This window comes from Phlebotomus papatasi, chromosome 2 (genome assembly GCF_024763615.1).
Source record: "Phlebotomus papatasi isolate M1 chromosome 2, Ppap_2.1, whole genome shotgun sequence".
NCBI lineage: Eukaryota > Metazoa > Arthropoda > Insecta > Diptera > Psychodidae > Phlebotomus > Phlebotomus papatasi.
Genome location: NC_077223.1, coordinates 107,553,819 through 107,578,065, shown reverse-complemented (window position 1 = coordinate 107,578,065; position 24,247 = coordinate 107,553,819). Strand labels below are relative to the sequence as shown.

The window sequence follows — 24,247 nt, the reverse complement described above, 5'->3', positions numbered from 1 at the left end:
CAAGTCCGAAAAAGACTGGATGATTTGAGTGTTACTTAATAAAAAAATATAAGTATTAAAGCTTAAATGACGTAAAAGTTATGTTTTCTTACGTTTTATTTCGAAAATGGTGACGTAGTTAAGGTTGTAAATAACTTGGTATTGCACCAATATGCATATCTCTATTTTTATAAATTTATAAATAACAACATTAAATATAAGGATTACAATTGAACGTTCTTTGTAAGTTCAGAACTATTTGATAGATACACATTGTTCATGGTACAAAGGATTATTTTTATAAACTTGTTCAATTGAGTCGTTTTAGCAATCTGATCGAGTGACAAAGAGCTAGACTCTTAACACAAATTGTACGCAGAGTGTCTTTAAAAAAAAATCCCTTATCAGTTAGCAATTTAAAAATCGTGCGATTCACTCAGTTGTCTGTTCCAAGTCTCTGCTAAAAGCTTCATTTGAGAAGCAACCACAGTTTGACATACACGCAAAAATACATCCGACCTCCAAAGGAACAAAATCGGCAAAAGGACTAAAAATTGTGTTGTAATATTAAGAAGGTTCTTTTGAAGAAGAAAAGTGAGAAGGAATTTGTTGAGGTGTTGAATTGCCTGAAGAAGATTTTGTGGTTGAATCTGGGTGATTCCTTTTTCGTCAGTCGTACCACCCCCACAAGCCACCTGTTGAAGGTATAAAAGAAAGCCAGCATCGTGAAAGTCTTTCACTTACTCGCTAGACTCACGTTGGTGCAAATCAATGCTTTTTCGCTCTGCAAAGTGAAGAATTTTCCACAGAAAAAAAAGACCTCGTAAAATAATTTAATAACTTTAGTGAATCTCAGTATCTCAGTTTGTGAAGAAAGTGAAGGTAAATCATATAAATCTTAGTGATCTCTAGAGAAGTTTGGTGATTCTGTGAGACTTACGACTGCGGAGGAACATATTGCAGCATATGAAAATGAGGTTTGTGAAAAGTTCATCAAAAATCACGTCAGAAAGATCATTTTATATTTGATACTTAAACCATGAAAAATATCGCTCTAATGGAAGAAAAACAGGGAAAATATCTACTTTTTTTACATCCCATGGTTCTATATGAAAAGTTCTATGGTTACACTATAGCAATATTCTGCATCAATGGTTAATATTCTGCGAAAAAAAATACAAATGAGAATTTTATGAAAAAGCTACATGAGGAAAAAAATTCTGTGAATACTCCTTCGGATATCCAGATAATGATAGATTGAAAATTATTCAATGTAAAAAACAATTTCTCTCTCGAAAGATTTAACTCGCATAATTAACAATTTTCTCATTAGAAACATCCCAAATAATTAGTGAAGCATAAAATCAAGGTTCGCTAATGTTTTTCTAGTAACACATAAATATTTTGTTCTTATCATTCCCAAAATTAACCTCCACAAATTTCTGCATTTTAATTGATGGTTGATATTGATCAAAAGCCCAAGTCTGATGAAAATTAATTTGCAAATGATTGTGATAAAATTGCAGCTTACTTTTGTATGGCTTTAGGCTCAATAAATGAATAACATGCGATGTAAGAAACCTTAATGTTTCTTGAAACTTTCATGGAGAAATCACATTTTCCTTAACGTGTCCTTTAAGAATTTATTTTATACTCAAAGAGAAACTTCTTCTCAATTGAGCTAAAATGCACTTTATACAGAAAATACAAACTAAAAAAGAAAGGAAGCAGAATGTTTATGGAAAGATTTCTGTAACTAAATATGAAATGTTATCCAAGAAAACACCTCACATTTCCATATTGCTCTACAGGAGCTTTCAATGAGCTTTTGATCAGAGCCTTTTGGCATTGTAAGGAGAAAAATACTGATCGTTTTTCTTGCGGCTAAATTTTAAACATTGAGAAATAATAAAATCCATCTTAAGCGAAAATTTTCTGAACTGAATATGTGACAGCAGAAAGCCACAAAAGTTCACAAAAGCTTCGGGATCTTAGAATTATAGTGGCATGTCTTAAATGTCTTTCAAATTTGTTTCATTTAGTTCCATTTACATATATCATTTTAAGAGGATTCTACTTTAAAGAAGTTTGAGTAAAACAACACTGACTATGTTACTGAATTACTTTAAAATCAGTGACCTTGTTTCAATGACTATCCTTAAAGATATTTTGAACCTAATAATAATATAATAATTAGGGATTCACCCAAGTAGGATAAAAAAGTTATAATGCAATAATTTTTACAACACACATAGAAAACTCAGGGTAAAATTTAATATTTCGAACAAACGAATTGAGAGTTCGGATCTAGATTTAAGGCTATTTATTTATTTTACTTAAGTACACTAAGAAAAAACCTAAAAAGTTAAAACAACTCTATCGTCGAGTTGAATTAACTCTACGAATATCGATGTAATTGTTACTCTTTCTCAATGTAGAATTTCATCTCGACTGAAGTATATGCTTAAGTGTTTTCTCTTTAAGAATATACTTCAGTCAAGAAGATTTTCGTACGACAAAGTTCATATGGAACTTGAATTAGAAATATGCCTAAACAGTGCTTCATAAAGACATGTGCTTGCATCATACGTGATATTTCGCTCGGAATATAAGGAACTTGAGGTCAAGAGAATATAAATAACGAAAATAAAAAAAATAACGAAAATAAAAAAAAACATAAATTGCAAAACATATTCATTTTGGGATTTGAAAATTTAACTCTAAAAAAGATTTTTTTTTAACTGTTGAAATGAGTTATTTTCAGTCTTAAAAAGAGTGTCATTTCTCACAAAGAAAACCAAAAAGAGTGAAGCTAAAATATTGTAAACTGACACAAAATTAGCAAAATATTAGAAATTAAAGTACAGTTGCCTCAAAATCCCATGCCCTGTGCATCCCTAGACCATATGACAAAGCAAGGAATTGTTAGATTTGACCACTGAAGAAGGCTTGGAGACTGAGCCGAAAGCTTTGGGAAGAATCGTTGTTTTTCTGAGCTGCCCTATATCCCCGACGCTCACCGGTTTCTTCACAATTAAAAAGAGTTATTTACACTCTTTTGTCATGTAAATTTTAGGGAAAAAAAGTTAAAACAACTCTTCCGAATATTACATCTAAATAGAAGTAAAATGAGTAAAATCAACTCTAAAATATAGTTAATCGAAAATCACAACGAAAAAGAGTTAATTCAACATCGATTCGAGTAAGTTTTACTCGATTATTTTTCTGAGTGTAGGTTAAGTTAAGGAAGGTTATTTAGCACAAAAAGAAAATGATTTGGATTTGCAATTTTTATCATGTTTTACGCGGACCTTTTAGACAACATGTAGGGGAAAGTGCTCTCCCTTCGAACGTTCATGCCTTCAAATAATGTGAAATTACTTTTATTATTCCTAAGAGACTTACACATTTCTATTAAATGTTAGTTAGCTTATTATCAATTGTTGATAATTCCGTGATAATTTAGTATAAATCTCTTACGAACAACAAAAAAAATTCACACTATTCGAAGGCATGAACGTTCGAAGGGAGAGCACTTTCTCCTATCTACGGTTACTGTGAAACGCCTTATTGTGGCTATTTACATCGACACATTAGATTGAGATTAAACTGTCCCTAAATCGGATTTTTAGGACAAATCTGTATCAATCTAATACGAGTGTGTAAATAACCTCAATAAAACTGTTCATATTGCCGTCTCAGATTGAATCTATATTGTCCCACAACCCGATTTTGGGACAATTAAATCTCAATTCAGTGCGGCGGGCGGTGTAAATAGCCTTATTGTTTTTTTTACAATCGACGCGACGGTTTTCACTGTATTTTTTAGACGAATTTACAATTAAATTTATCCATGATGTACTGTACATGTAAGACATTACCCAAGAAGCAAAATAGCTCCCTTATAGAACCAAATATTAAACAAGTCTTTTAGTACACTTTTAAAAGACTTAAAGTGAGAATTTTCTGTTGAAATTCCTATAGAAGCTATTAAGATACTTAATAGAGCGCCACTTTACTTATAGTAATCTCAGTGATGGAACCAGGAGCGTTATAAGCAAATAAAATGATTTTTGGTTATATAATGCCTTACTTTGGGAATTCTACAAGACTATATTGAGAAAAAATGCTTCTTGGATAGATAAAGTATTAAAAAACAATTAAGAAAATTTTATTATACGGCAAGCATAGTTTTTTGTATTGCCGTCCCTGCTCAATTGTACAATGTGTACACATATAGGGGATGATGGGGGCTCTACTACGCAGCTCAATACTTGTTCCGGTTTCTTTAAGTGCAATATTTACAATACAAATTCAAGTTAAAATTGACTAAAATTAATCTTAATACGTTTAAAAATGCAATTTCGTGCAAGTTGCTTGTAATTTTGGACACTTTGCTTGTAATTTCGGACAGCTAATCTACAACAATAGCATGTCCATTGCTCTCCATTTCAGAATGGTGAACAATGAAAAGAAATAATGTAACGTATTTTTAAGATTCCATAATTTGAATGATTTTGAGGCCTAAGACAATTAATGAGAGTAGGGGAGACTGGGGCAAAAAGTCACAATTTTAAAAAATTCAAAATTCAATATCTTCCAAAGTAAAAAAGATAGCGGCTCAATTTGCTTTTCTATAGATAGCCTCCATAGACCTTCTTCAATGTTGTTAGTTTCTTAGAATTCGAACAAGGAATTTAGAAAATAAAAAATATCGAAATTTTTAGCCCTATTTTTGAAATATTTTTCTTGCAGAAGATAACAATTATTACCTACTCATTTTCCAAAATTGATGCACTGGTGAATATTTTTTTTTAATAATTTGGATTGTTTGAGTACGAATTCGCTATCTATTTGAGAATTTCACAAAAGTTCTTTTCTCCAGAAATCCTTTTATTAAAAATGTCCACTTGGGGTAAAAAGTAACAAGAAGCGAAGCAATTTCTGATGTCACACGGCGAAAAGAAACGTCATTACCATGTCTCGCCGCTTGTTGTTTGCATTGGTCAAACGATTTGCAGTCTTTTTTGTTTTTTGTTTTTCTAAAATAGCTAGAAAAGCACTTTTCTCGTTTTCTCACTTTTCTTGCAGAGAAAACGGTGTTTTACAAAGGTGTAGATGAATAAATTTTCTATGGAAATATGTCCTCTCGGTATTTTTTCAAATTTACGGAAGCCTGTAGTGATTCGAATCAAAATATGATAATGACCAATGCCTGGTACTATTTGCCCCAGCATTTTTAAGAATTTTCACAAAATTATCTTTAAGAAATTGACTCGATAAACGTATTTCCTTCCAAAATAGAGGAAAATTACTTTCACAAAGTTATAGAGCGGCAAATTTCCTATTAAACTGCGCTAATTAGAAATTTTTGAAGCGATCGAGTAGCTTGTAAAAAAAATAAAATATCCGTTTTGTGACTTTTTGCCCCAGTCTCCCCTACTCTTTGCTTATTATTGATTCAGATTGTTGATTGAGACGCTTTAGTAAGAATTATCCGGGTCTGGAATCGGTTGAAGCAAACAAAAATAAAAGTGAATTGCATAGTCACGATTAGAAATCTATGGATTTGTGACTCGTTATCAGTTGATTGCTAAAACCAGGGGCATGACATTTCCTATGTTTCCCATATGTTTCTAGCGAGCCGAAAAAACTTTTGAGTTTATTAGCTGTTTTCTGTCATTGTAGAATGAATTAGCAAAAAATACTAATACTAAATAAAAGCCAATTCAATAACGAAGAGGCTACCGAAAACCTTAAATTGACAACCTACGTAGTTTTGGAGATATCTCGTGAAATGTGTACGAAAACAGGCGAAAAACTACACTAAAACCGGTCGAATTTTTCAGAGCTAATGTCACTCCCCTGGCTAAAACGAAGTATAATGATAATCTGTGGACCGTGAATGATTTGAATTAAATGCTGCTGAATTGAACTGTAAATGGTAAACCTCTTTAAGGCATTTCGAAGGAGTTTATCTCCTTAATTTCCGCAATTTACTTAACACTTTTCATATTAGGTATATACAATCTCAAGTGGAGTTCCCCATCATTTTGCTACTGAGTAGATTGGTTATCAACACTAAGATAGCGGTGACCGCAGAATTATAAATCTAACATTATGTTATATGTACTGTGCTTTTAAGTCATTAATGATATGAAACAAATATCTATCTCTTAAAATATGTAGTAATTAGTAAGAATATCAGATATTTTGCAGATCCCTGACCCAACTCTTATGCCCTAGACACCTTTACGACTTAAGTCAAGAAACGGTTTAATGTAATTATTATCAAAATGATGATTTGACTAAAGTCTCATCAGTTTCTGGCTAATCAGTCTTTCGGATTAAGCCGAGAAATGACTTAGTACACTGAGAAAAAAAGAGGGTGCGATTAACATTTTTACCTCATAACTTTAACACATTTTAGGTGTAAAAATATATCAACATTTTTCACTGTTAATTTTACACCTTTTTAAGGGTAAAATTAACATGAAAAAGGGTAACTTTAACCCCCAATACGTCTAAAAAGGGTAATATTTACACCGATTTCGGATCAATACTGCAGGGTAAAATTAACATTTTCGAAATGTTATTTTAACTTTTTCGGATTTCTCTCAGTGTAGGAATTTTCTATTAACTGCCTAGTTGAGTTCAAACGGATAGAGATATCGACGTTGTATTCTCAGTGGCTCCCCTACAAACCAAACATTCTCTACACTTTACCATTTTTTTTTAATTTCAAGTCGATATGCTTTTATGACTTTTACTTGATTCAAAACTGTTTTTACCTTAATATCCTTGAAAGACAAACATGATAATAAAAGTCTTCAAAAATTCATAAGCGTCGGGTTTAAAGATAATAATTGTTTAGCGAATATGTCCAAAAGAAATGAGTACTTTTTCACTGAACTTTGCAACCAAATAACTCCTTTATGCCATGTTCCTTCTGAGAATATAATTATTATGTGTATTTAATCTAAAAAAAGGACCAATTTTGAAGTTGAAAAAGAAAAGACAGAAAGGTAATTAAATTACAGAAGCTACGTGATATCACGGCAAAATTATGATTGTGGATTTTTTCTCCATTCATCAATAATTGATAAGAATGTAGGAATTATTCATAAACCGATACTCGTATTTGCAAACTTTTCACTCACGCGATTCAGATAAGAGAGATAGCAAATACTGTGGAATTTTTGGGGGAGCGTCGTATGACGAAAATAAGTTAGAGAGATGCAAAATAAATGTATTATTAAAACATTATTAATAATTCTATTTAATTAAAATGCTCCATTACGAAAGAGAAGTATTACAGAACTTCTGTACGTCTACGGAAGGATTCAGGATGGGGAAAAATAAGGCTTTTTAGCTTTTACCTCGCGAAGGCGTTGTGTCCATTTTACGCATAAAATATTAAAATTATTGAAATGCCAGGGATACTTTTTTCTGATTTTAATGTTGTGTAAGGACAAATCCTCAAGAATCGATGCTCTTTAAAGCCTAGTGCGAAAAATGCTAGAATAACAAAGTGTTGCTGGAAAAGATTGCAATCGCGGTGAAATTATTTTTCCTTTGATTGATGACACAAATCGCAACCTTTCCGTCGAAGGAAAATATTTGCACACAAATTGTTCCCACTTTTCTATTTCCGATGCTTCCGGAAAATTGCGAATTTCCACCTCTTTTCAATACTGAGCATTTAATCAAGAGATTAAGGAGATAACTGAATTAAATTTAATTGAAGATAAATAATTTGGCAAGAAGAACATAATTAAACCACCATTACGCGCTAAAAATAAATAATTACTTAAATTCTTTGACTTATTGAGGTTATGTTCTTCCGTGCGGTTTCTATTTTGGTAAATTTCCTAAGTCTTTGATCTTATTTGGGATATTTACTTAACAATTAAATCGACATTAATCAACCAAAATGTGTTTGAAATTAATTAATCGGATTGTTTTGAGGTTATGTTTTAAAGCCAAACCTGTGTGTACTTGCAGTTCACTCACTTCTTTACATTTCTCAAAGGTTATACTCTGAAATTATTCATGATTCAATTCTCTAATGATTTACTAAAACTTTATTATTATTCGGGATTAAAATAATAAATAAAATAAGTCGTTTTAACTGGATGAAATATAAAATCTCTTTTTAGAGGTTATGTTTCCAAGTTAGTTTTTGACTTTTTGAGGTTATGTTACAAAATAAAAATAGGTTCAACTAATTAATAACCCCTTAATATTTTGGTTTAGCTTTTAATCCAAGTCGCTTGGACTTAGTTTACAAAAAATCGGATTAGAATTTTTGAGGTTATGTTGTGTCCACGCATTTCTATTTACAGATCCTAATGCTTTAGAAATTAACTATTTTTACTGATATTGATATAATATTTGCTTAAGAATTAAATTACATTAATTTCTTTTAATATGAACAATGAATAGGATTCTAATTTACTGAGGTTATGTTATATTACAAACTCTGATTATACTTTGAGTTAACTGAGATTTTTTTAAATTGTATTTTGTTATTTTTTATGGTAGATTTTTATATTTTATTGGAGATGTAGTCAAGTTCATCAAGTATGACCGACCGACGATGACGGTTGAATTCAAAATGTAAAATTTAAGGTTATGTCTGAATTAGAACCATTTTTCTCCGGTACTGCCTTATTAACACCGTATTATCTGAATTTCCTTGACAAATTCTATTTATTTGACAACAAATTACAATAATAAATTCTCTAAATTTATTCATTTTGATTTAGGATATGTGAATTTTACATGGTTTCCGTTACGTTTTTGAACATTTTATTCACATTTGAGAAGTAACACTGAGAAAAAAAGAGGCTACGATTAACTTCTTTTCGTCATAACTTTAACACTTTGCAGGTGTAAATATATATCAACATTTTTTAATGTTAATTTTACACCCCCTTTTTGAGGGTAAAATCAACATGAAAAAAGGGTAACTTTAACCCATAAAGAAGAAAATTCTGTAATTTTTTTCTAATTTTCAAAATATAGTAAACCGTTAACTAGAATCAAAAAATTAAAATGTCATTTACACACAACAACAACCGTTTGAAACCGAATAAACGTCAAAATAAGTTTGTCCAGGTAGCGTTTCGGGCATTGACGTATAATTTTTAATTGACGTTTGTTCGATTTCAAACGGTTATTGCTCACCTTTGATCTAAATAATGGGATATCAGTTTTCTAAGGTTATGTTTCGAAGTCGAATTTGATTCTTCAGCTCATAACCTTGCTTAGAATGTTTCCTTTAAAATCAAACACCCCCTATAAATTCGAAGACTTAGATTTTTAACCCATTCAGTCAATGTACTAGAAATACTTGAGATATAATATTCATATTTTGGACTTATATTCCTACAGATTAATTGATGGTTTTTCTGAAAAGAAATAAATATTATCTCTTATGGGAGCGCGGGGAGCCGCCCACAAACACGCGTCCTAACGGTCACTGATTTTAAATTCTGTACATAGTGTTTGTAATCTATTGATTTAGGTAGAGTAACTATCCAAGAAAACAAATTGACAACCAGAATTCGAATTAGGAAAAAGGATGAAGGCCAATTTTAATAAATTCGACAGGATCTCGAATTTTCCGTCCACCATTTTGAGCAAAAATTTTGTATGACTTTCCGCGAAGCGAGAAAAGAACAACAAAATGTATTTCCAAGTCTGTTGGGCTATTTTTCCCACGTAATTGAAGTACTAAAGTTACTAAAAATCCATTCCCGACAGCAATTCGGATAACAATTGCCCAGGAATAAATCATCTAAAATAACGTAATTTGCGTATGATGTATAATATCATGGTAAGGAATGGGTTAAAGTTGTGTTGTGAAATCAATTTTGGTTGTACTTTCTAAGGATTTCCTAAGACGGATCTACCTTTATCAGGTTACGTTTTTAAGTTACGTTTCTTTCGACTTCAGTACAATTCAACTTTGCTTAGAAAAAAGGCTTTCTATACGTGTCAATCGGGCACTCAAGGGGTAAATCGGATCGTCGCGATTTGCCGATCTACCACTCATGATTCACTCACTAGCCATACTTATTATCCCCCTGATCAAATTCGTCAATTAGTAATTCGATTGTAAGGTTATGTTTCAAAGTGTAACTTTTCCTTTCAGACATTCTGTTCAGTCTTTGGTTTTGTTTGGGATCTTCTTCGTTAGTGTATCAGCCCTAACTCCACGGGAACAACACAATCTTATAACTCTCTTTCGGAGATTAGAGCAGCATCCGGAATTCTACGAAGTTGATCCCTACAACTACGATGACAATTACAGTGAAATGGTGAGAAGAGAAACCTAACCGCAATTTGGGTGATCTAAAATTACCAAATCTCTTCCCTGAAACAGAGAGATCTCGAACCTAATGATCATTTTATGGCAAATTGGCCTTGGCTAAGGGAACTGCTTCCCAATTCCAATGAAGTTGATTTTGCTCGAGGAACAGGCCTCAAGAAGCATGACATCACAGCAAAGTCCATCCTGGAAAATCCAGAGGTTTCTGAAAGGAATCCCTCAGACACTCTGCCTACACCATTGCCCTACGTCACAAACTATGGTACACGAGGAAATTTGCAAAAGAAGGATGCTCATTCCAGCAATTGTGAGTTAGAAAAGATGGTGGCTGTAACTGAAAGTTTATTGTTGGTTTGATGGTTCTTTACAGACATGTCACTCTGTCACTTCAAGATATGCAATATGGGCCGAAAGAGAAATACTCGCAACTTTCACTACTAAGCCCATAGCTACATCACCACCCACAATCAGTGTTGCAAATCCACTAAGCATGATATATACGTTATTCGCAGTCCAATATCTCTTATCTATGGTCTATGTGGATGTAGCGATGTGTAATAAAACTGAGGGAATGCTGCTGAATATGAATAGTATTGTATGACATAGAAACTCATGCCAAAAATTGAATTATAATCCTCACTTATTCTTCATATTGATGATACTTACTGACTGTATTATAGACGTAGTTTGATGTGAATCTAAGCAAATGGCTCAATCAACAATGTTGTTTTATTAATGTATAAAAACAAAAGAGATAAACAAATAATATATTAAATACAACGTTTAATTGAAAATGCAAAGGACTATGTGAGAAAATGGCGGAGTTGTGTTTTGATTTTCGAAATTGCAAGCGTCTGAGGAAATGCTGAGGCGTTTTTTTTGAAACACGAGCTTCCTGTGTCCGCCACCAGGGGAAATCACAATTGTCAATCAACTCAGCTGTGCTGTACCTCTTGTAGAGTGTGGAAAGTTTGACATCGTGCGTGAAAAGTCTTTTCTATTTGCCCTTTTCCTTTGTAGGGGAATTTTCCTGGCTTTTCCATCTGCCAGCAAGAGACAACAGATGCTGTGGCATTTACCCCTGCGACAGTGACTCATATATGAAGATCAATACGGGTAAGTTCATCAATAATTCTTCACGGTTCAGTGTGAGTGGAAAAGCGCTGGGGAAAAGCGATGTAGTGCCACAGGGAGGAAAAGCCAAAACAAAATACAATTTTTTCACTCCCATAAGTCCAAAAACAAATAAAAAAACAACACTTGAAACATTTTTTGTACAAAGATATCCAAGCCAAAGATTAGAGATAGGTGAACAATATATAGAGACATTTATACAAGAGAAAACTTTTGATTAAAGAGTGTCGTAGGATTTTTTTTCGTGACATTTTTCTTGTGCAATTTTCACTTCAATCGGAAGACATTCCATGTTTTCCCCATTTTCACCTGCAATTCCACCTTGTGTTTAGTTTTTTCGTCGTCCTCAGTGTGTCATGTCTTTGGAGGATCCATTCTTTGTGGTCAAGGAGTAAGTATAGCCAATTTCCGGATTCGGGAATCCGGATAGAATACACACTTAAGATTGAGGATGTTGAGACTTTGTTGTTTGATCGATTTTACGTGACATTCACATTCTTCTCCTTTCCCTTTCCAGCGAGGTTTTCAAAGCACTCAACAAGACACGAGGACTGTACTTAAGGTGGAGGGAGTTGGGTGATTCCAGTGGAGCCGAAGTTGAGTGGACAACGACAGAATTGAGGAATTCCCTGAGGAGTATCGAGTGGGATTTGGAAGACCTTGAGGACACCATAGATATCCTTTTGAATACCACAACCATCTGCTGAGAAACTCATTTGGGTTTCTCAGTAGATTGGGATACTAACCACTATACTACCGAGGAAAGCTCTTTGAGCAAACTTCTCTTTCAGGAACAAAGGGGAACTGGGCAGAGGGTAGATAGTATGATCGGAATAGTATTGTGGAAATGGCGAAGAAGTCACTGAGAAAAATCCGAAAATTTAAAATAACATTCCGGAAATGTTAATTTTACCCTGCAACCCCTGCAGTATTGATCCGAAATCGGTGTAAATATTACCCTTCTTAGGTGTATTGCGGGTTAAAGTTACTCTTTTTCATGTTGATTTTACGCTCAAAAAGGTGTAAAATTAACATTAAAAAATGTTGATATATTTTTACACCTAAAAAGTGTAAAAGTTATGAGGAAAAAAAAGCTAATCGCACCCTCTTTTTTTCTCAGTGGTATCACAAGAAAGTAATGTACCTGGAGTATTTCATAAGCAATCAGAATGGCTCGAGTTTCCGGTTCCCTAAATTATTATATGGTTTCCCTGAATTCCATTAAAAATCTAGGGATTCCCTGGGTTCTCCGTGGGCTTCTTGGGTTCTCCATGAGTTTCCTTTCCAGATTAGATCGAGTTTTCCGAAATAAGTTACTTAGGAATTGTCTTGGATGATAAATTAACATTTGAAGAAAATATTAATAGTTTAGTTTAAAAAATTGGGAGCTCTAAAGGGAACAATAGCTAGAAATAAATATAAAACCATCCCGAAAGAAATTAGGAAAATTATTTATCATTCTCTGTGTGAATCTCTATTGAGTTATGGGGTTGAGATCTGGGGCTGTACAAATAAAACACTATTAAAAAAAGTTCGAATATCACAAAACAAATTAGTAAAGACAATATTTAATTATAATAAATTCACAAGTTGTAAAATATTATATAAAGAATTAGATTTGCTTCCATTACAAAATTTAACCAAATTACAACAAATACTTCACATACATAAAATGAAAATTGGTAAAATTCACACACAAAGCAAAATAGACTTAAAAACACAAGACAGGAGAAGTAAAGGAAATATTATTAACCCAAAAGTTAAAAGCACTAAATATGGTTTAAATTCTATAAAATCTATTTCCATCATAAACTATAATAAATTACCACAAAAACTAAAAACTATGGGAAATAAAATCCATGTTAAGGAATTTAAAAAGTTAATCAGGGAATGCTTTGTAAGCTAGAATTCTGTATTATGGGCGGTCACAACGCAATGTAAAAATCGTACATATAGTCTTAAGAAAGGATCGTTGGATACAAAAGGCAGGAAATAAACTGAAATCTATTCTAATCTAAATGTAAGTTACGTTGGTTTATAAGCCCAAGAGTATTTTGTTATTGGTTTCAGTCAGAATGAGTGACATCCAATCCTCAGTAATTGATATTAGTCACACAGAATACTCAGTCAGGACGGGTGCCCCAACAGCTCAGTCAGTTTCCTATCTCAAATGAGAACGGAGAATTGGATGTCACTTTTACATGTAGGGGGAGGCTTTGAACTTTCGCATACTAAAATGATGTTCAAGTTCAGTGATTTTTTCTGACTACCATGCAAACCGTATGGATTCTCCAACTATGCCAAAAAAATGTCTTACTTATAAGGTTCATAATCCCACCAAACATAATCCCAGGAAATCCTTAGATTTTCCTCCAGAGGAAAATGAAAATTTAATGGCGATTTATCCGATAGATGAATCAAGTTTCTATTATCGCACACGATTCACGCCATCATTGAACACCCCATTTTCACCGTAAATTTTGCACCGGACACTAAAAGTTGCACATCATTGTTTAAAGGGAACTCTAATCTACTTGATTAACCCATTTTTATAAGGAATAAAACATTTTAATATCACTTTTTTGGAACTTTTCTGAGAGATGTTTTATTGACATTAAAAACCATTTTTTTGCTTGATTCTACGAGAATTTCACTCCGGAAACGGTTAAATCTGATGAATACTTTCTTGAAAAGTCCAAATATCACCAAATTTACACGAATCAATAAGTTTTTAAAGCTAAAAATTGACTAAAACTCTGCAAGCGAGAAGACTACACAAGATTCCACCATTCCTCCACGGAGCCGGATATGCACAAAAACGTTTGAATATGCATCATTGAAGATTTCTCTGTTCCTGCAGCTGCAGGAATCGGGATTTAGCACAGATATTGAGCTTCAGCAGGTGAACAAGCTAAAATTTTCACAAAACATCTTCTTACGGACAGTTTCTTTTCTTTGTCATGCAAAACAACACAATAGTGAGGTTATGTCAAAGATTGTCAAAAACCAGTTGTAAACTGTATGAGCTTATTACAGATGTGATTCTTTCATTGCACATTCAGTTTGTGCAAGCTTGAAAAATATTTTTATATCAAAGAAATGCAAAATTGCTTAATAATTACTCAACTGCAACCTATTTGAGTCAAATTACTTCTTGTTTATCAATTTTACGATTTTTAAGTTTTCCTTTTTAGTGATGGATCAAATCGGTAGATTACAATAGATGTGAATATGAGGGATCGTATCTAAAATGAAGTTTCCTGGAAAATATCTGAAAGAAGCAGTCTTCTATTTGCGATCGATGAATCTGAGTCAAGTTTGTGAATTTTGTTCCACCCACAAAAAGTGTCTGTTCAGCCTAAAAGATTTTTACTTAAATCTGATTCCTAATAACCCTTCTACCCTCTGTGATAGTAGTTTTTCAGAAAAGTGATATTAATTCTGCACAATCGTATGAAATATTGCACAGCAAAATTACAGTTTTTGACCTGTTTTTATTTTTTGCTTCCTGAAACTAGGAAAAAAGGATTAGACTCTCAATTTTTTCAGGAAAGATGGGATTTAAGGTTAGCTATTACAATATAAAGCCATATGTCAGATTCATAAAGGAATATGGGAGAAATATGAAGTGTCCGAAGGTAGCGTATATGCGAACGATCAAAGCCTCCCCCTACTTCCCGTGATATCTTCTAAACTGTAAGCCAGAAATCGCCTTATCGAATCAGCTTTCAAGGCATAGTACTCTCGATTTAAAGAAGTGCATTAAGTTTTGCCCATTTTGCCACTGTTTTCTTACGTTTACCGCATTTATAACAGGTTTGAATTGGTTCCCAAGGCTATTCCCGGATTTTTACATATTCCGGACTTATTTGTTGTTGACAATTCCAAATGTTTTTCTAGCGGACAATTTTAAATTTTGGCTTGACTTAGGGCAGAATCACATTGACAGTAAAATGCTCACCGTCACCGTCAGAGTTCTCACCGTATTTCGTTAATTTACGCATTTTCATTGCAATTCTTACGGAAATTTTCCATTACGATATTACCTTGTCTCATACTCGGTGGCACTAGGTGAAAATAATATAAGAAAATTGAATAAATAAAGCGAAAATGCGATAAACGGTAAGCAAAAAAAACTAGGATTTTTTTGCTACAGTTTTTCGTACAGTTTGTTTTGCTCACCGTTTCTCGCATTTTCGTTTTATTTCTTCAATTTTCTTATATTACTTTCACCTAGTGCCACCGAGTATGAGGTAATGTAACACGGTAATTGAGAACTTGCATAAAAATTACAATGAAAATGCGTAAATCAACGAAATACGGTGAGGGCTTTGACGGTGACGGTGAGCATTTTACTGTCAATGTGATTCTGCCCTAAGGCTCAAAAAGTTACTGGTATGCAATCTACTACAAACGAAAACTTATCGGACATGACAGATCGAGTCGGCAAAGACCATTTGAGTCGCATTCTGACCACCAGCATGCAATTGTCGTCCAGTGTATATATACGTAGTTATTTTGTGGACAGACCCTGTTTCTTACCCATTACTTTGCATACCTGAGGAAGGGGCCAACAAGCTCCGAGACGTTGTCCTAGTAATAAAGGAGGAGAAGGATCTAGGTCAAAATCCGTATTTCTTTACATTCAAAGTAAAGACCATCCTTAAGTGCTATAATTAAAGAAAAGCTTATGAACAGCAAGGGGACAAAATCACCCCTGGAGTCCAAATTCACCCTTATCTACGGTAATTAAGATGCCTTATTGAACTCTAGATAGATAGAATAGATTTAGAATGAATTTTGTGATAACGGTAGCCTGCAAGTACTATGGGGTTACTCGGTAGGCGGTTAAGCAAATTTTTTTAGAGTACTCAGCCCAAAGATTTTGCAGTAGAAACATGCCTTATCAATCATGACGGATGTATTAATGTATTAATCCGGTTGCGTTAGGGTTGTTTATCCCTTCAGGACAAGAAAAACATGTAGATCTTTGCCAAAGCTTTCGACGCTACCAATGCGCCTTCCTCAGTGGTGAATATCGTGAACAATGTCTCCGAAAATTGTCGTATTTTAACTCCTCCGCTCCTAATAAGGAAACACCAGGGAAACACAGGATTTAGCCGGGAAAGCACCTCTCCGGACATTGATCATAGGCCAACTCCTTGAGTTAAAAGGTAGACTCGATAATAAGGCCCATAATTTGTGCCAATTTTGGCGGGATTGGGGAATCGATTAAAGCCATTATTTCCGAGGATACAATTTTTTTAAAATGTTTTTATGCAACCGAAGACCTAGTCGGGAAGGCTCTTCTATGTATTCAATTCCCCAGAGGTATTAACGGTCCTTCTGGATCCCGTTTCCACGATGAAGTATCAGACCACCTAAAATTTTATCGGGCACTTTATGGGTAAAGTGGTAGATAACTCGTTCAATGATGCGTGTCCCGGGTTCAAATCCCCTTTAGGTCACTAGGAATTTTTCTGGCGTTAAAGGTGTTCGGATTTCATCCAGTGAGCTTCACTGCACTTGATTCCACGGACATGGGACTGACAACCTCATCCCGTATAATGAAAAATATTTAATAATGCATGTCTAGAAATCCCCTAACGGGATGGCCTTATTCCTTCATGGAATGTTGTGCCAGCATTATTATTATTATTATTCATTTATCATGAATAATAAGTCCTATCATCTATAAATTAAGATCTAAGTGGCAAGAACTTGATGTCAAGCTGCGTTAAAATTCTTGAATGTTTCCCGATAAAAGCTTCGTGCTCTCTCAATTTTGGGTAGGAAATGCGCGTTATTGTCCTCCTGGGACGTGATAGTGTTGACACAAATCGAGGTCATTTGGTGACAATAACACGCCAAACCCTCGGGACTAAACCCGGTGGATAGAATTGTAGCACAAAATTGGGCAGCTGATAAGCCTTGAATTGTTGATTGATCTTAAGGCCTCCATATTGTGTTGTTGCATTTCAAGAATTCGCACAATAAGCTGCTAATTAAATTGTCTAGCGATAGCAGAGTCTTTGTAAGATTACACAGTTGGTTCAGCGAAATTACGTAGTGTTTATTATCAAATAGATTGCTATTAAATTGTTTAATTAAAGTTCATAATAATGAAGATTAATGAATATAGTCAACAGTGGGGTAGGTTTTTTTTCTTCACCTAAATTTAAACAACCCTAAACTACCAAAAACCTCGCAACTTCACCCTCAAAAGCAAATTGAATTTATTACCTGGGAAAGAGGAAGAGGCATTCCCATCCCCCAAAAATCTATTTCGCTACACGGAAGAAAATTTAAATTGGCCCCAAAATGAATTTCCATAGCGTGTCACTCCCTAATTACCGAGCGTTCTGCAAAATGTACAAAGTTTTGTGGGGAAAATCAATGAAAAAGGTTATTTTTGCAAAGGGTTTCCCTTGACTGAGGCACACGAATCGTCGAAAAGAATCCCAGTAAGTTTAAGATCGACAATCGTGAACTGATCACAAGGCGTCACTTCATTGAAGCCACAAGGAATGAAGTGAAGTCGATGAAAGATGAGATTTGCGTGAGTCGGAGTCGAGATAGAGACATTACAGCTCGTCAGCCACTTCTGGACGCCCCTACAGACAGTCCCAGTGTCATAACAGCTCCACCATCCCTCATGAGTTCAGCCACGCAGAATCTGGCTTCGGCCGCTGCTCGCCACAGTGGCACAAAGTACTCAAAGTTGGAGAATACCCTGGACAGCCCGACGCATAGGTTCCTGGGCGAGAGTGTCTCAGCCCAGCAGCGTATGTTTCAGGGTCAGGATGAGCAACTAGATGTGATCAGTGACTCAATTGGCACACTCAAAACAGTATCTAGGCAAATTGGGTCAGAACTGGACGAGCAGGCGGTCATGCTGGATGACTTTGGGAATGAACTGGAGAACACAGACTCCAAACTGGACTCTACAATGAAGAAAATGGCCAAGGTCCTCCACATGACCAATGGTAAGGGACTGTAGCTTCGCACGGGGCGCAAAGCGCTCGTTCATTTTTTCAAGTGTTCCGAATTCAAATCCCCTTTTTTAAGTCAATGAAATTAACTCTACTTAGTCCCTCTGGGTTTGTGTCTGAGATTCTGTCCCCTATCCCTGTATCCGAAAAGCAATAAGGTCTATCTAAAAATCTCCCTTGCGATATGGCCTAGTTCCTCTATGGAACAGGGAGCTGTTGACTACAAGGCTTCTGCTTTTTCAAGACCTTCAACCTTTACTTAAAGAAATATCAAATCAACTCAAAATCAAAACTAGAAATGTGCTGATGAGAACTTATATATTGCAGACAATCGACAGTGGATGGCCATTGGAGTATTGTCTCTGGTTCTTCTGATTGTGATAATTCTGTTCATTCTGCTATAGAGCTGAAGACGTTCGGAGGGGAGAGAATGGCCAGAGAGAGATCGAAAAGACAGGTGAATTTAGCTTAAGAGTCTATTTCAGTAAGATCCACCTGCACATTTAATTGATTAACGATTAACGAGGACTGATCAAACATGTGTCGAGTTCCCAATTCTCAGAGAAAATCCATGGGATCCGAAGTGTTCCCATTAAGTTCTCAACTATCCCTTGTATGATCTGAAAGGTTCTTTCTGTGTTCACAAGTTTTTACGGATTCCTGATCGATTTTCGTACCAACGGGTTCCCATCGGTTCTTAGGAGTTTAAAGTCTCCCCCTAACCTAGTATCCAGAGGGATTACAAGAAACAGTTCCTAAGTGTTTCGAGAATGATCTCAAATGTTTCTCTTGGATTCTCAAACGGTTACCGTGGAGTTTGAGGAGCTGCCCGGGGGTTACGTAGGGTCCTCTAAAGAGACGGCTTTGAGTTCACTTCAATGAGTAAGGGTTAAGTTACATATAATCCAAGTAGTTCCAGTTCCCATTTCTCCGGAAATATCCATGGATTACCAAATGTGTCCCAGGGAAACCTAAGCGTTTTTGGTACCATATTCTTATATTGAGTTTTCCTAAGTATTTTTAAGTGTTACGGGTTTCCTGCAGGGGTATGAATACGTTCCTCGTGTGTTTTTGCGTTTCAATTGGATCCTCAAGTGTTCTGGAGAACGAAACGGCTAGATGGATTTGTATTAAGTAGAATGAGATACTTCCTTACAAGAAGGTTACTCGTTACTCCGATTATTCTTCGCCGAATACCCAAAACACACAAAATTGTGCTCTCCGAATGATCGGGAATAAAAATTTGTATTCGTTTCAAACGACGTCTCGCTGCGTGGCTTTTGCAACCAAGGGAGATCCAAAGTGCAGTTAGGGCAATTAGCTCAATTTCTGATCCAACCGATGATACATCAACTGACGAATTATTTAAATTTGTCGAGCGTTTTGACAGTTAACGCTCAGATATCATAGATCATAGACCGAGATCCTGGTAATAACGGACCTAAACGAATTTGACATCTAAAACGTTAAACGGTAGGAGAAAAAGAAGAATCAGATCCAGATGGACAGAAACATTGAACTTCTCTTGATTTTCAACGATCGGAGATGCATGTCCTCTTCATAAGAATTGATAGTTTCTAATAGTTGATTTCTGAAAAACGTTTGTCATGCTATTTATCCGTCTGTCCATCACATTTATCAGACAAATGGTATCACGTTTGGGCTCATTGGAAAGGTCTTGGAATTCTGGAGAAGTCTAAAATGATCTTAATTCTGAACCGATAAAAAAAACGGTTTATAACTGATAACTAATTTTTATCCGAAATTCAAATATATAACTCTTAACTCTTTCGTCTCCTTTGGGACTCTGGGTACCCATGGAAAAAAGAATATTTTGGACTATTTAGAATCGATAAAAAACCGATTCTTGTGGATGATTACAAACTATAAGGATGTCCAAATTTAGGATATTTTTTGCAGGATACCAATTAACTCCTGAGCTAAGATTTTTTTGGTCAAAAATCGTGAATTTTCGATTTCCTGCTTCCTTGCAGATATTGTGACTTTTTCGATATTTCTAGACCCGAATAAGAAAAAATGTCTCGGGGCCAATAAGTATGATAACTAACAATTACAGATTGCATAAATTCGAAAAACATTTTTTCTTAAATTTTCAAAAAACTTGTTCAAACTTTATGGGTACTCTCGTCCCCAAAAATCTAGAGGTCAAATGTAAGGTTATCCCGCCAATGCCCGCCATTTGCTTTTTGACACCAACCTTGTAAGAAAATTCCAAGCGGGAGCGACATTTTTGCCAATATGGCCGATAATTTTGACATTTGGCAATGCAGGAGATTGCTTTCAGGAAAGTTTTTCCTATTCTTCCTGATTTTGGTGAATTCTCATTGTCCAGGAAGTGTCTTTTATGCTTTTGAGAAAGCTTAATGTGTCTGCAATAACATCGTGTTGAGAGAAATGTGTTTTAAAGTGTTATGTGTAAAATATTATGAGGAATCTGTTGACAAGAAGGAGATGGGTTTCCTTTTTAGCACTTCCTAGACCTCCCACAAGATACTGTTCAATAATTCACCTTGTTTTAGTTATCAACATCGTACAGGAGTCCTTTGACACGTACAAATAGTTTACAAAATCGATAATATTGGCTTTGGGAAAATTGAAGTTTGTATCCTTTGCGTTCTTTTGAGGACGAGAGTACCTATAAGTTTTCCAATTTCCCAGAGGAGGAAAAAATTCTTTCTCTGTAAAAGTATCATATTTGACCACTAAGAGTTACAATAAAGTGAGTTTTATTGAAATTCGTTCGCTGGATATGTTGTGGTCCGGAAAGAGTTAAACCTTCTATTATAGAGCGTTTAATCCTACATAATTCAGAAGTGGGATTTGCTCATGATCCTAATGAGAATTCTGAGGATAGTAAGTGCCTCGAGAGACCTGAAGATTAGCCGAGAGACTTGTTAACGTAATTATATTCGAAATAATGATTAAACTACATTTCCATAATTTTCCATTAAGTCGTGTCTCGGCTTAAGTCTTAAGTGTGTCTAGAGCATAATAGTGAATTCGGAGTTTGACTCCAGAATATCAAATTCTGCCCTCAAAAACATGGCAAGTAATGGGACATTTAGATCGGTAGATTTGCATTTCCAATCTGTACATTGGCTGCGACTGTCACCAACATACTAATACCAGGTCTCTCTATCAAATCAAAGGATTATTATCACATTCTATGTATATGGAGTGCAGGTGGATAAAAGCCAAGATGTTCAAAAAATCAAGATAAAAGACTTCTTTATGTAAATATTTTATTTCCAGATGATCGTGGTGTGTAAATTGAGGAATCACTTATCGTGTATTTTAGAAATGAAATCAACGTCTTGCACATGCAATTTGTGTGGAGAGAGTGTTTGTGGAGAGTATGGCTAGAGGAAAATATAAAATCATAGAAGAATATTCACAAGGAAAATTTGATCAAAGAAGATTATAAAAACGTAAAACAATTTTTAATTTATGTGAAAACAGAAAATTTTGTTCAAAACGAGCAAAAAATGCACGAGATTAGTTTCTAATTATTGAAATAATAGCATTTTTTAAATGTATTTAAAAAAAAGAGAATAATGGTGAACTCAAACGAAATAATTCTTCCTGATATAAAAAAAAGACGTAGAAAACAATTCTCAGAGTTTGAATTAGAAGAAAAAATTCCAAAAAAAAGTTCAGAGATATTTTCAAAGATTTTACGGGGACCGATTATGAAAAACTAGTCATTTACTTTTGAACCTCTGTACATAATAAATCCAGCATTATGAGTATTTATTGTAGAATGATTATAGACATGGAAATACAATTATAACTTACCCTTATTGGCGTATTTTCTTTTGGCGATCGAAGATGTACTTCTTGAAATGGAGTTCAACGGAAATTGGACAGGATTTGCTTTTCAGGCTGTCAATTGTTGATTGAGGAAGGGGTTCCTGGAATCGAAGTTTCACCTTCGAAGTTTGACCGAAGGTACTTTCGATTGTTCCTTTTTCCCCCGTTGACAGTTGGATGTGCATCCCTATGAAGACTTCCCGGCTTCCGGGCTTTAGAAGATTAGCTGCAATTGCTTCGGAATTGTTAACGACCCTCTGAATTGTTCCTTTCTTTGTTTTTTCCTTGAAGATCTTCAGTCGCGGTAGGAAATTTGTTTGGAAGTCTTTGTCTTCCGTCGCTTCCAGAAGCTTCCCGTAGAAGGCAAGCCTGCAGGAGGTAGTGGCGACATCTAGGTCCAATTTAGAAGCAATAACCAGGATACCAGGGATCACAGAAATAGGTCTCTTAAACTGCAGCAGTACAAAAATGTTTTCGTCCTTTGAATCTTCATCCTGATTGACTTCAACAAATCTGTACTCTTCCTCAAAGGCAAACTTTGAATATCCCGAGAATAAGAGAACACTGGCCAGGATTGTCTCATGCCCAGCGGTTATATGGAATTTTGTGTTGGACGCTATCGATGAGCGATAGAAGGAGATCCGGGATAATTTGATAATCCCACAGCGGCATTGGATGACACTTCCAGGACGGCAGATAAAGCCTCTCTCCAGAGATTTTGCATCAAACTGAGTTATGCTGATCCCTATTCTATCACCCTGTTTGGCTTCTTGCAGAGGAGTCCTGAACATCTGGATAGTTTTCACTTTCCGGGAGAGCTTCAACTGTGCCACTTCAACCTCATCCCCAACCCTGACGCTTCCCTGGAGTACGGTTCCTGTGCAAATCGTCCCCTGGCCACGAGTACTAAAACAATGATCTACAGCAAAGAGGAAAGGTTTCTCAGACTCCCTCTGAGGAATAAAAGAAAATTCCCCAATGGCGTCAAGCAGAAGCTGAAGATTCTCTCCAGTTGATGCAGAAACCGGAACCACTGGACATCCTCGAATATCCAAATTTTCCAGTGTCTTCTTCATTTTCTTCGTCATCTTCTCAATCTCTTGCTGCTTCTTCTTCTCCTCTAGCTGATCTATCTTGTTCAGGACCACTAGCATCTTCTTGCAAGTCAGCTGCCCGATTACTATGCACTCTGCCGTTTGAGTCTGAAGACCCTTGACAATATCCACGACCAGAATCATAAAGTCGATTATCTGAGCTCCACTGATTATTGTCCGGATAAGGCTTGCATGCCCAGGACAATCCACAAAAGTATACTGAAGTTTCTCTTCAGACTTTGCAGCATCCTTCAGGTGATCCGGAATTGAGATTTGCAGAGCACTGAAGCCCAAATCCAAGGTAATTCCTGGAATAAATTAATCATTGTCTTTCTGGCATGAGACAGAAGGCAATTGGAATTACCTCTTTCCTGGGACTGAGGACTCTTGTCAAATGCCCCGGTACTGGCTATGGCACTGAGGGCTCTGGCCAGAGTCGTCTTGCCAGAATCAACATGCCCAAGAATTCCTATGTTGAGATTTATGGGCATCGTTCCCGGTGGATTTTGAAGCCGCAGAGGAAGATAAATGCCTCTACTGTAGTTCCTGTGTTTTCCACTGAAATTTTTATTGGCGGAACAATTCAAAAAGTAACGGTTTCAAACATGCTCTCCCAATTAATACAATTATTCTGAAAAGAAAAAAAGACACCCAATACCATTCGCGACACAGCTCACTCAAAATCACATTCAAGACTAAAACTAGTTGCCCAAATCAGGAGGAAATCCACTGCCAATGCAATATTTTACGGGAAGTTTCTTCTTTTGTTTCACTCCCAGTCCTGTGGGCATCCACAATGCACCCGTAACATCGTTCTGTTGAATTATGTATACTACTTCGGAGTTAACCAAATTTAACCCTTTCAGGATGAATGGACTAAT

General features: G+C 35.3%; 3 protein-coding genes across 3 annotated transcripts; 2 read left to right on the top strand and 1 right to left on the bottom strand.

Annotated features, from left to right (window-relative positions):
- Window positions 1-451: 451 nt before the first annotated feature.
- LOC129800705 (uncharacterized) lies at window positions 452-11,109 on the top strand. The gene is made up of 4 exons (XM_055845300.1): window positions 452-956; window positions 10,139-10,304; window positions 10,370-10,622; window positions 10,686-11,109. The coding sequence occupies exons 1-4, from the start codon at window positions 946-948 to the stop codon at window positions 10,754-10,756; spliced, it is 501 nt and encodes a 166-aa protein (XP_055701275.1). The 5' UTR covers window positions 452-945; the 3' UTR covers window positions 10,757-11,109.
- A 133-nt stretch (window positions 11,110-11,242) lies between these two features.
- On the top strand, window positions 11,243-22,267 carry LOC129800704 (syntaxin-6). Its single transcript, XM_055845299.1, has 5 exons — window positions 11,243-11,840; window positions 11,967-12,124; window positions 17,893-18,435; window positions 18,769-18,898; window positions 21,715-22,267. The coding sequence occupies exons 1-4, from the start codon at window positions 11,806-11,808 to the stop codon at window positions 18,843-18,845; spliced, it is 813 nt and encodes a 270-aa protein (XP_055701274.1). The 5' UTR covers window positions 11,243-11,805; the 3' UTR covers window positions 18,846-18,898; window positions 21,715-22,267.
- LOC129800703 (selenocysteine-specific elongation factor) lies at window positions 21,691-23,920 on the bottom strand. The gene is made up of 2 exons (XM_055845298.1): window positions 23,731-23,920; window positions 21,691-23,674 (listed from the first exon to the last, which is right to left on the bottom strand). Exons 1-2 carry the CDS (start codon window positions 23,855-23,857, stop codon window positions 22,260-22,262), a joined length of 1,542 nt encoding a protein of 513 aa, XP_055701273.1. The 5' UTR covers window positions 23,858-23,920; the 3' UTR covers window positions 21,691-22,259.
- Between the last annotated feature and the right edge of the window lie 327 nt (window positions 23,921-24,247).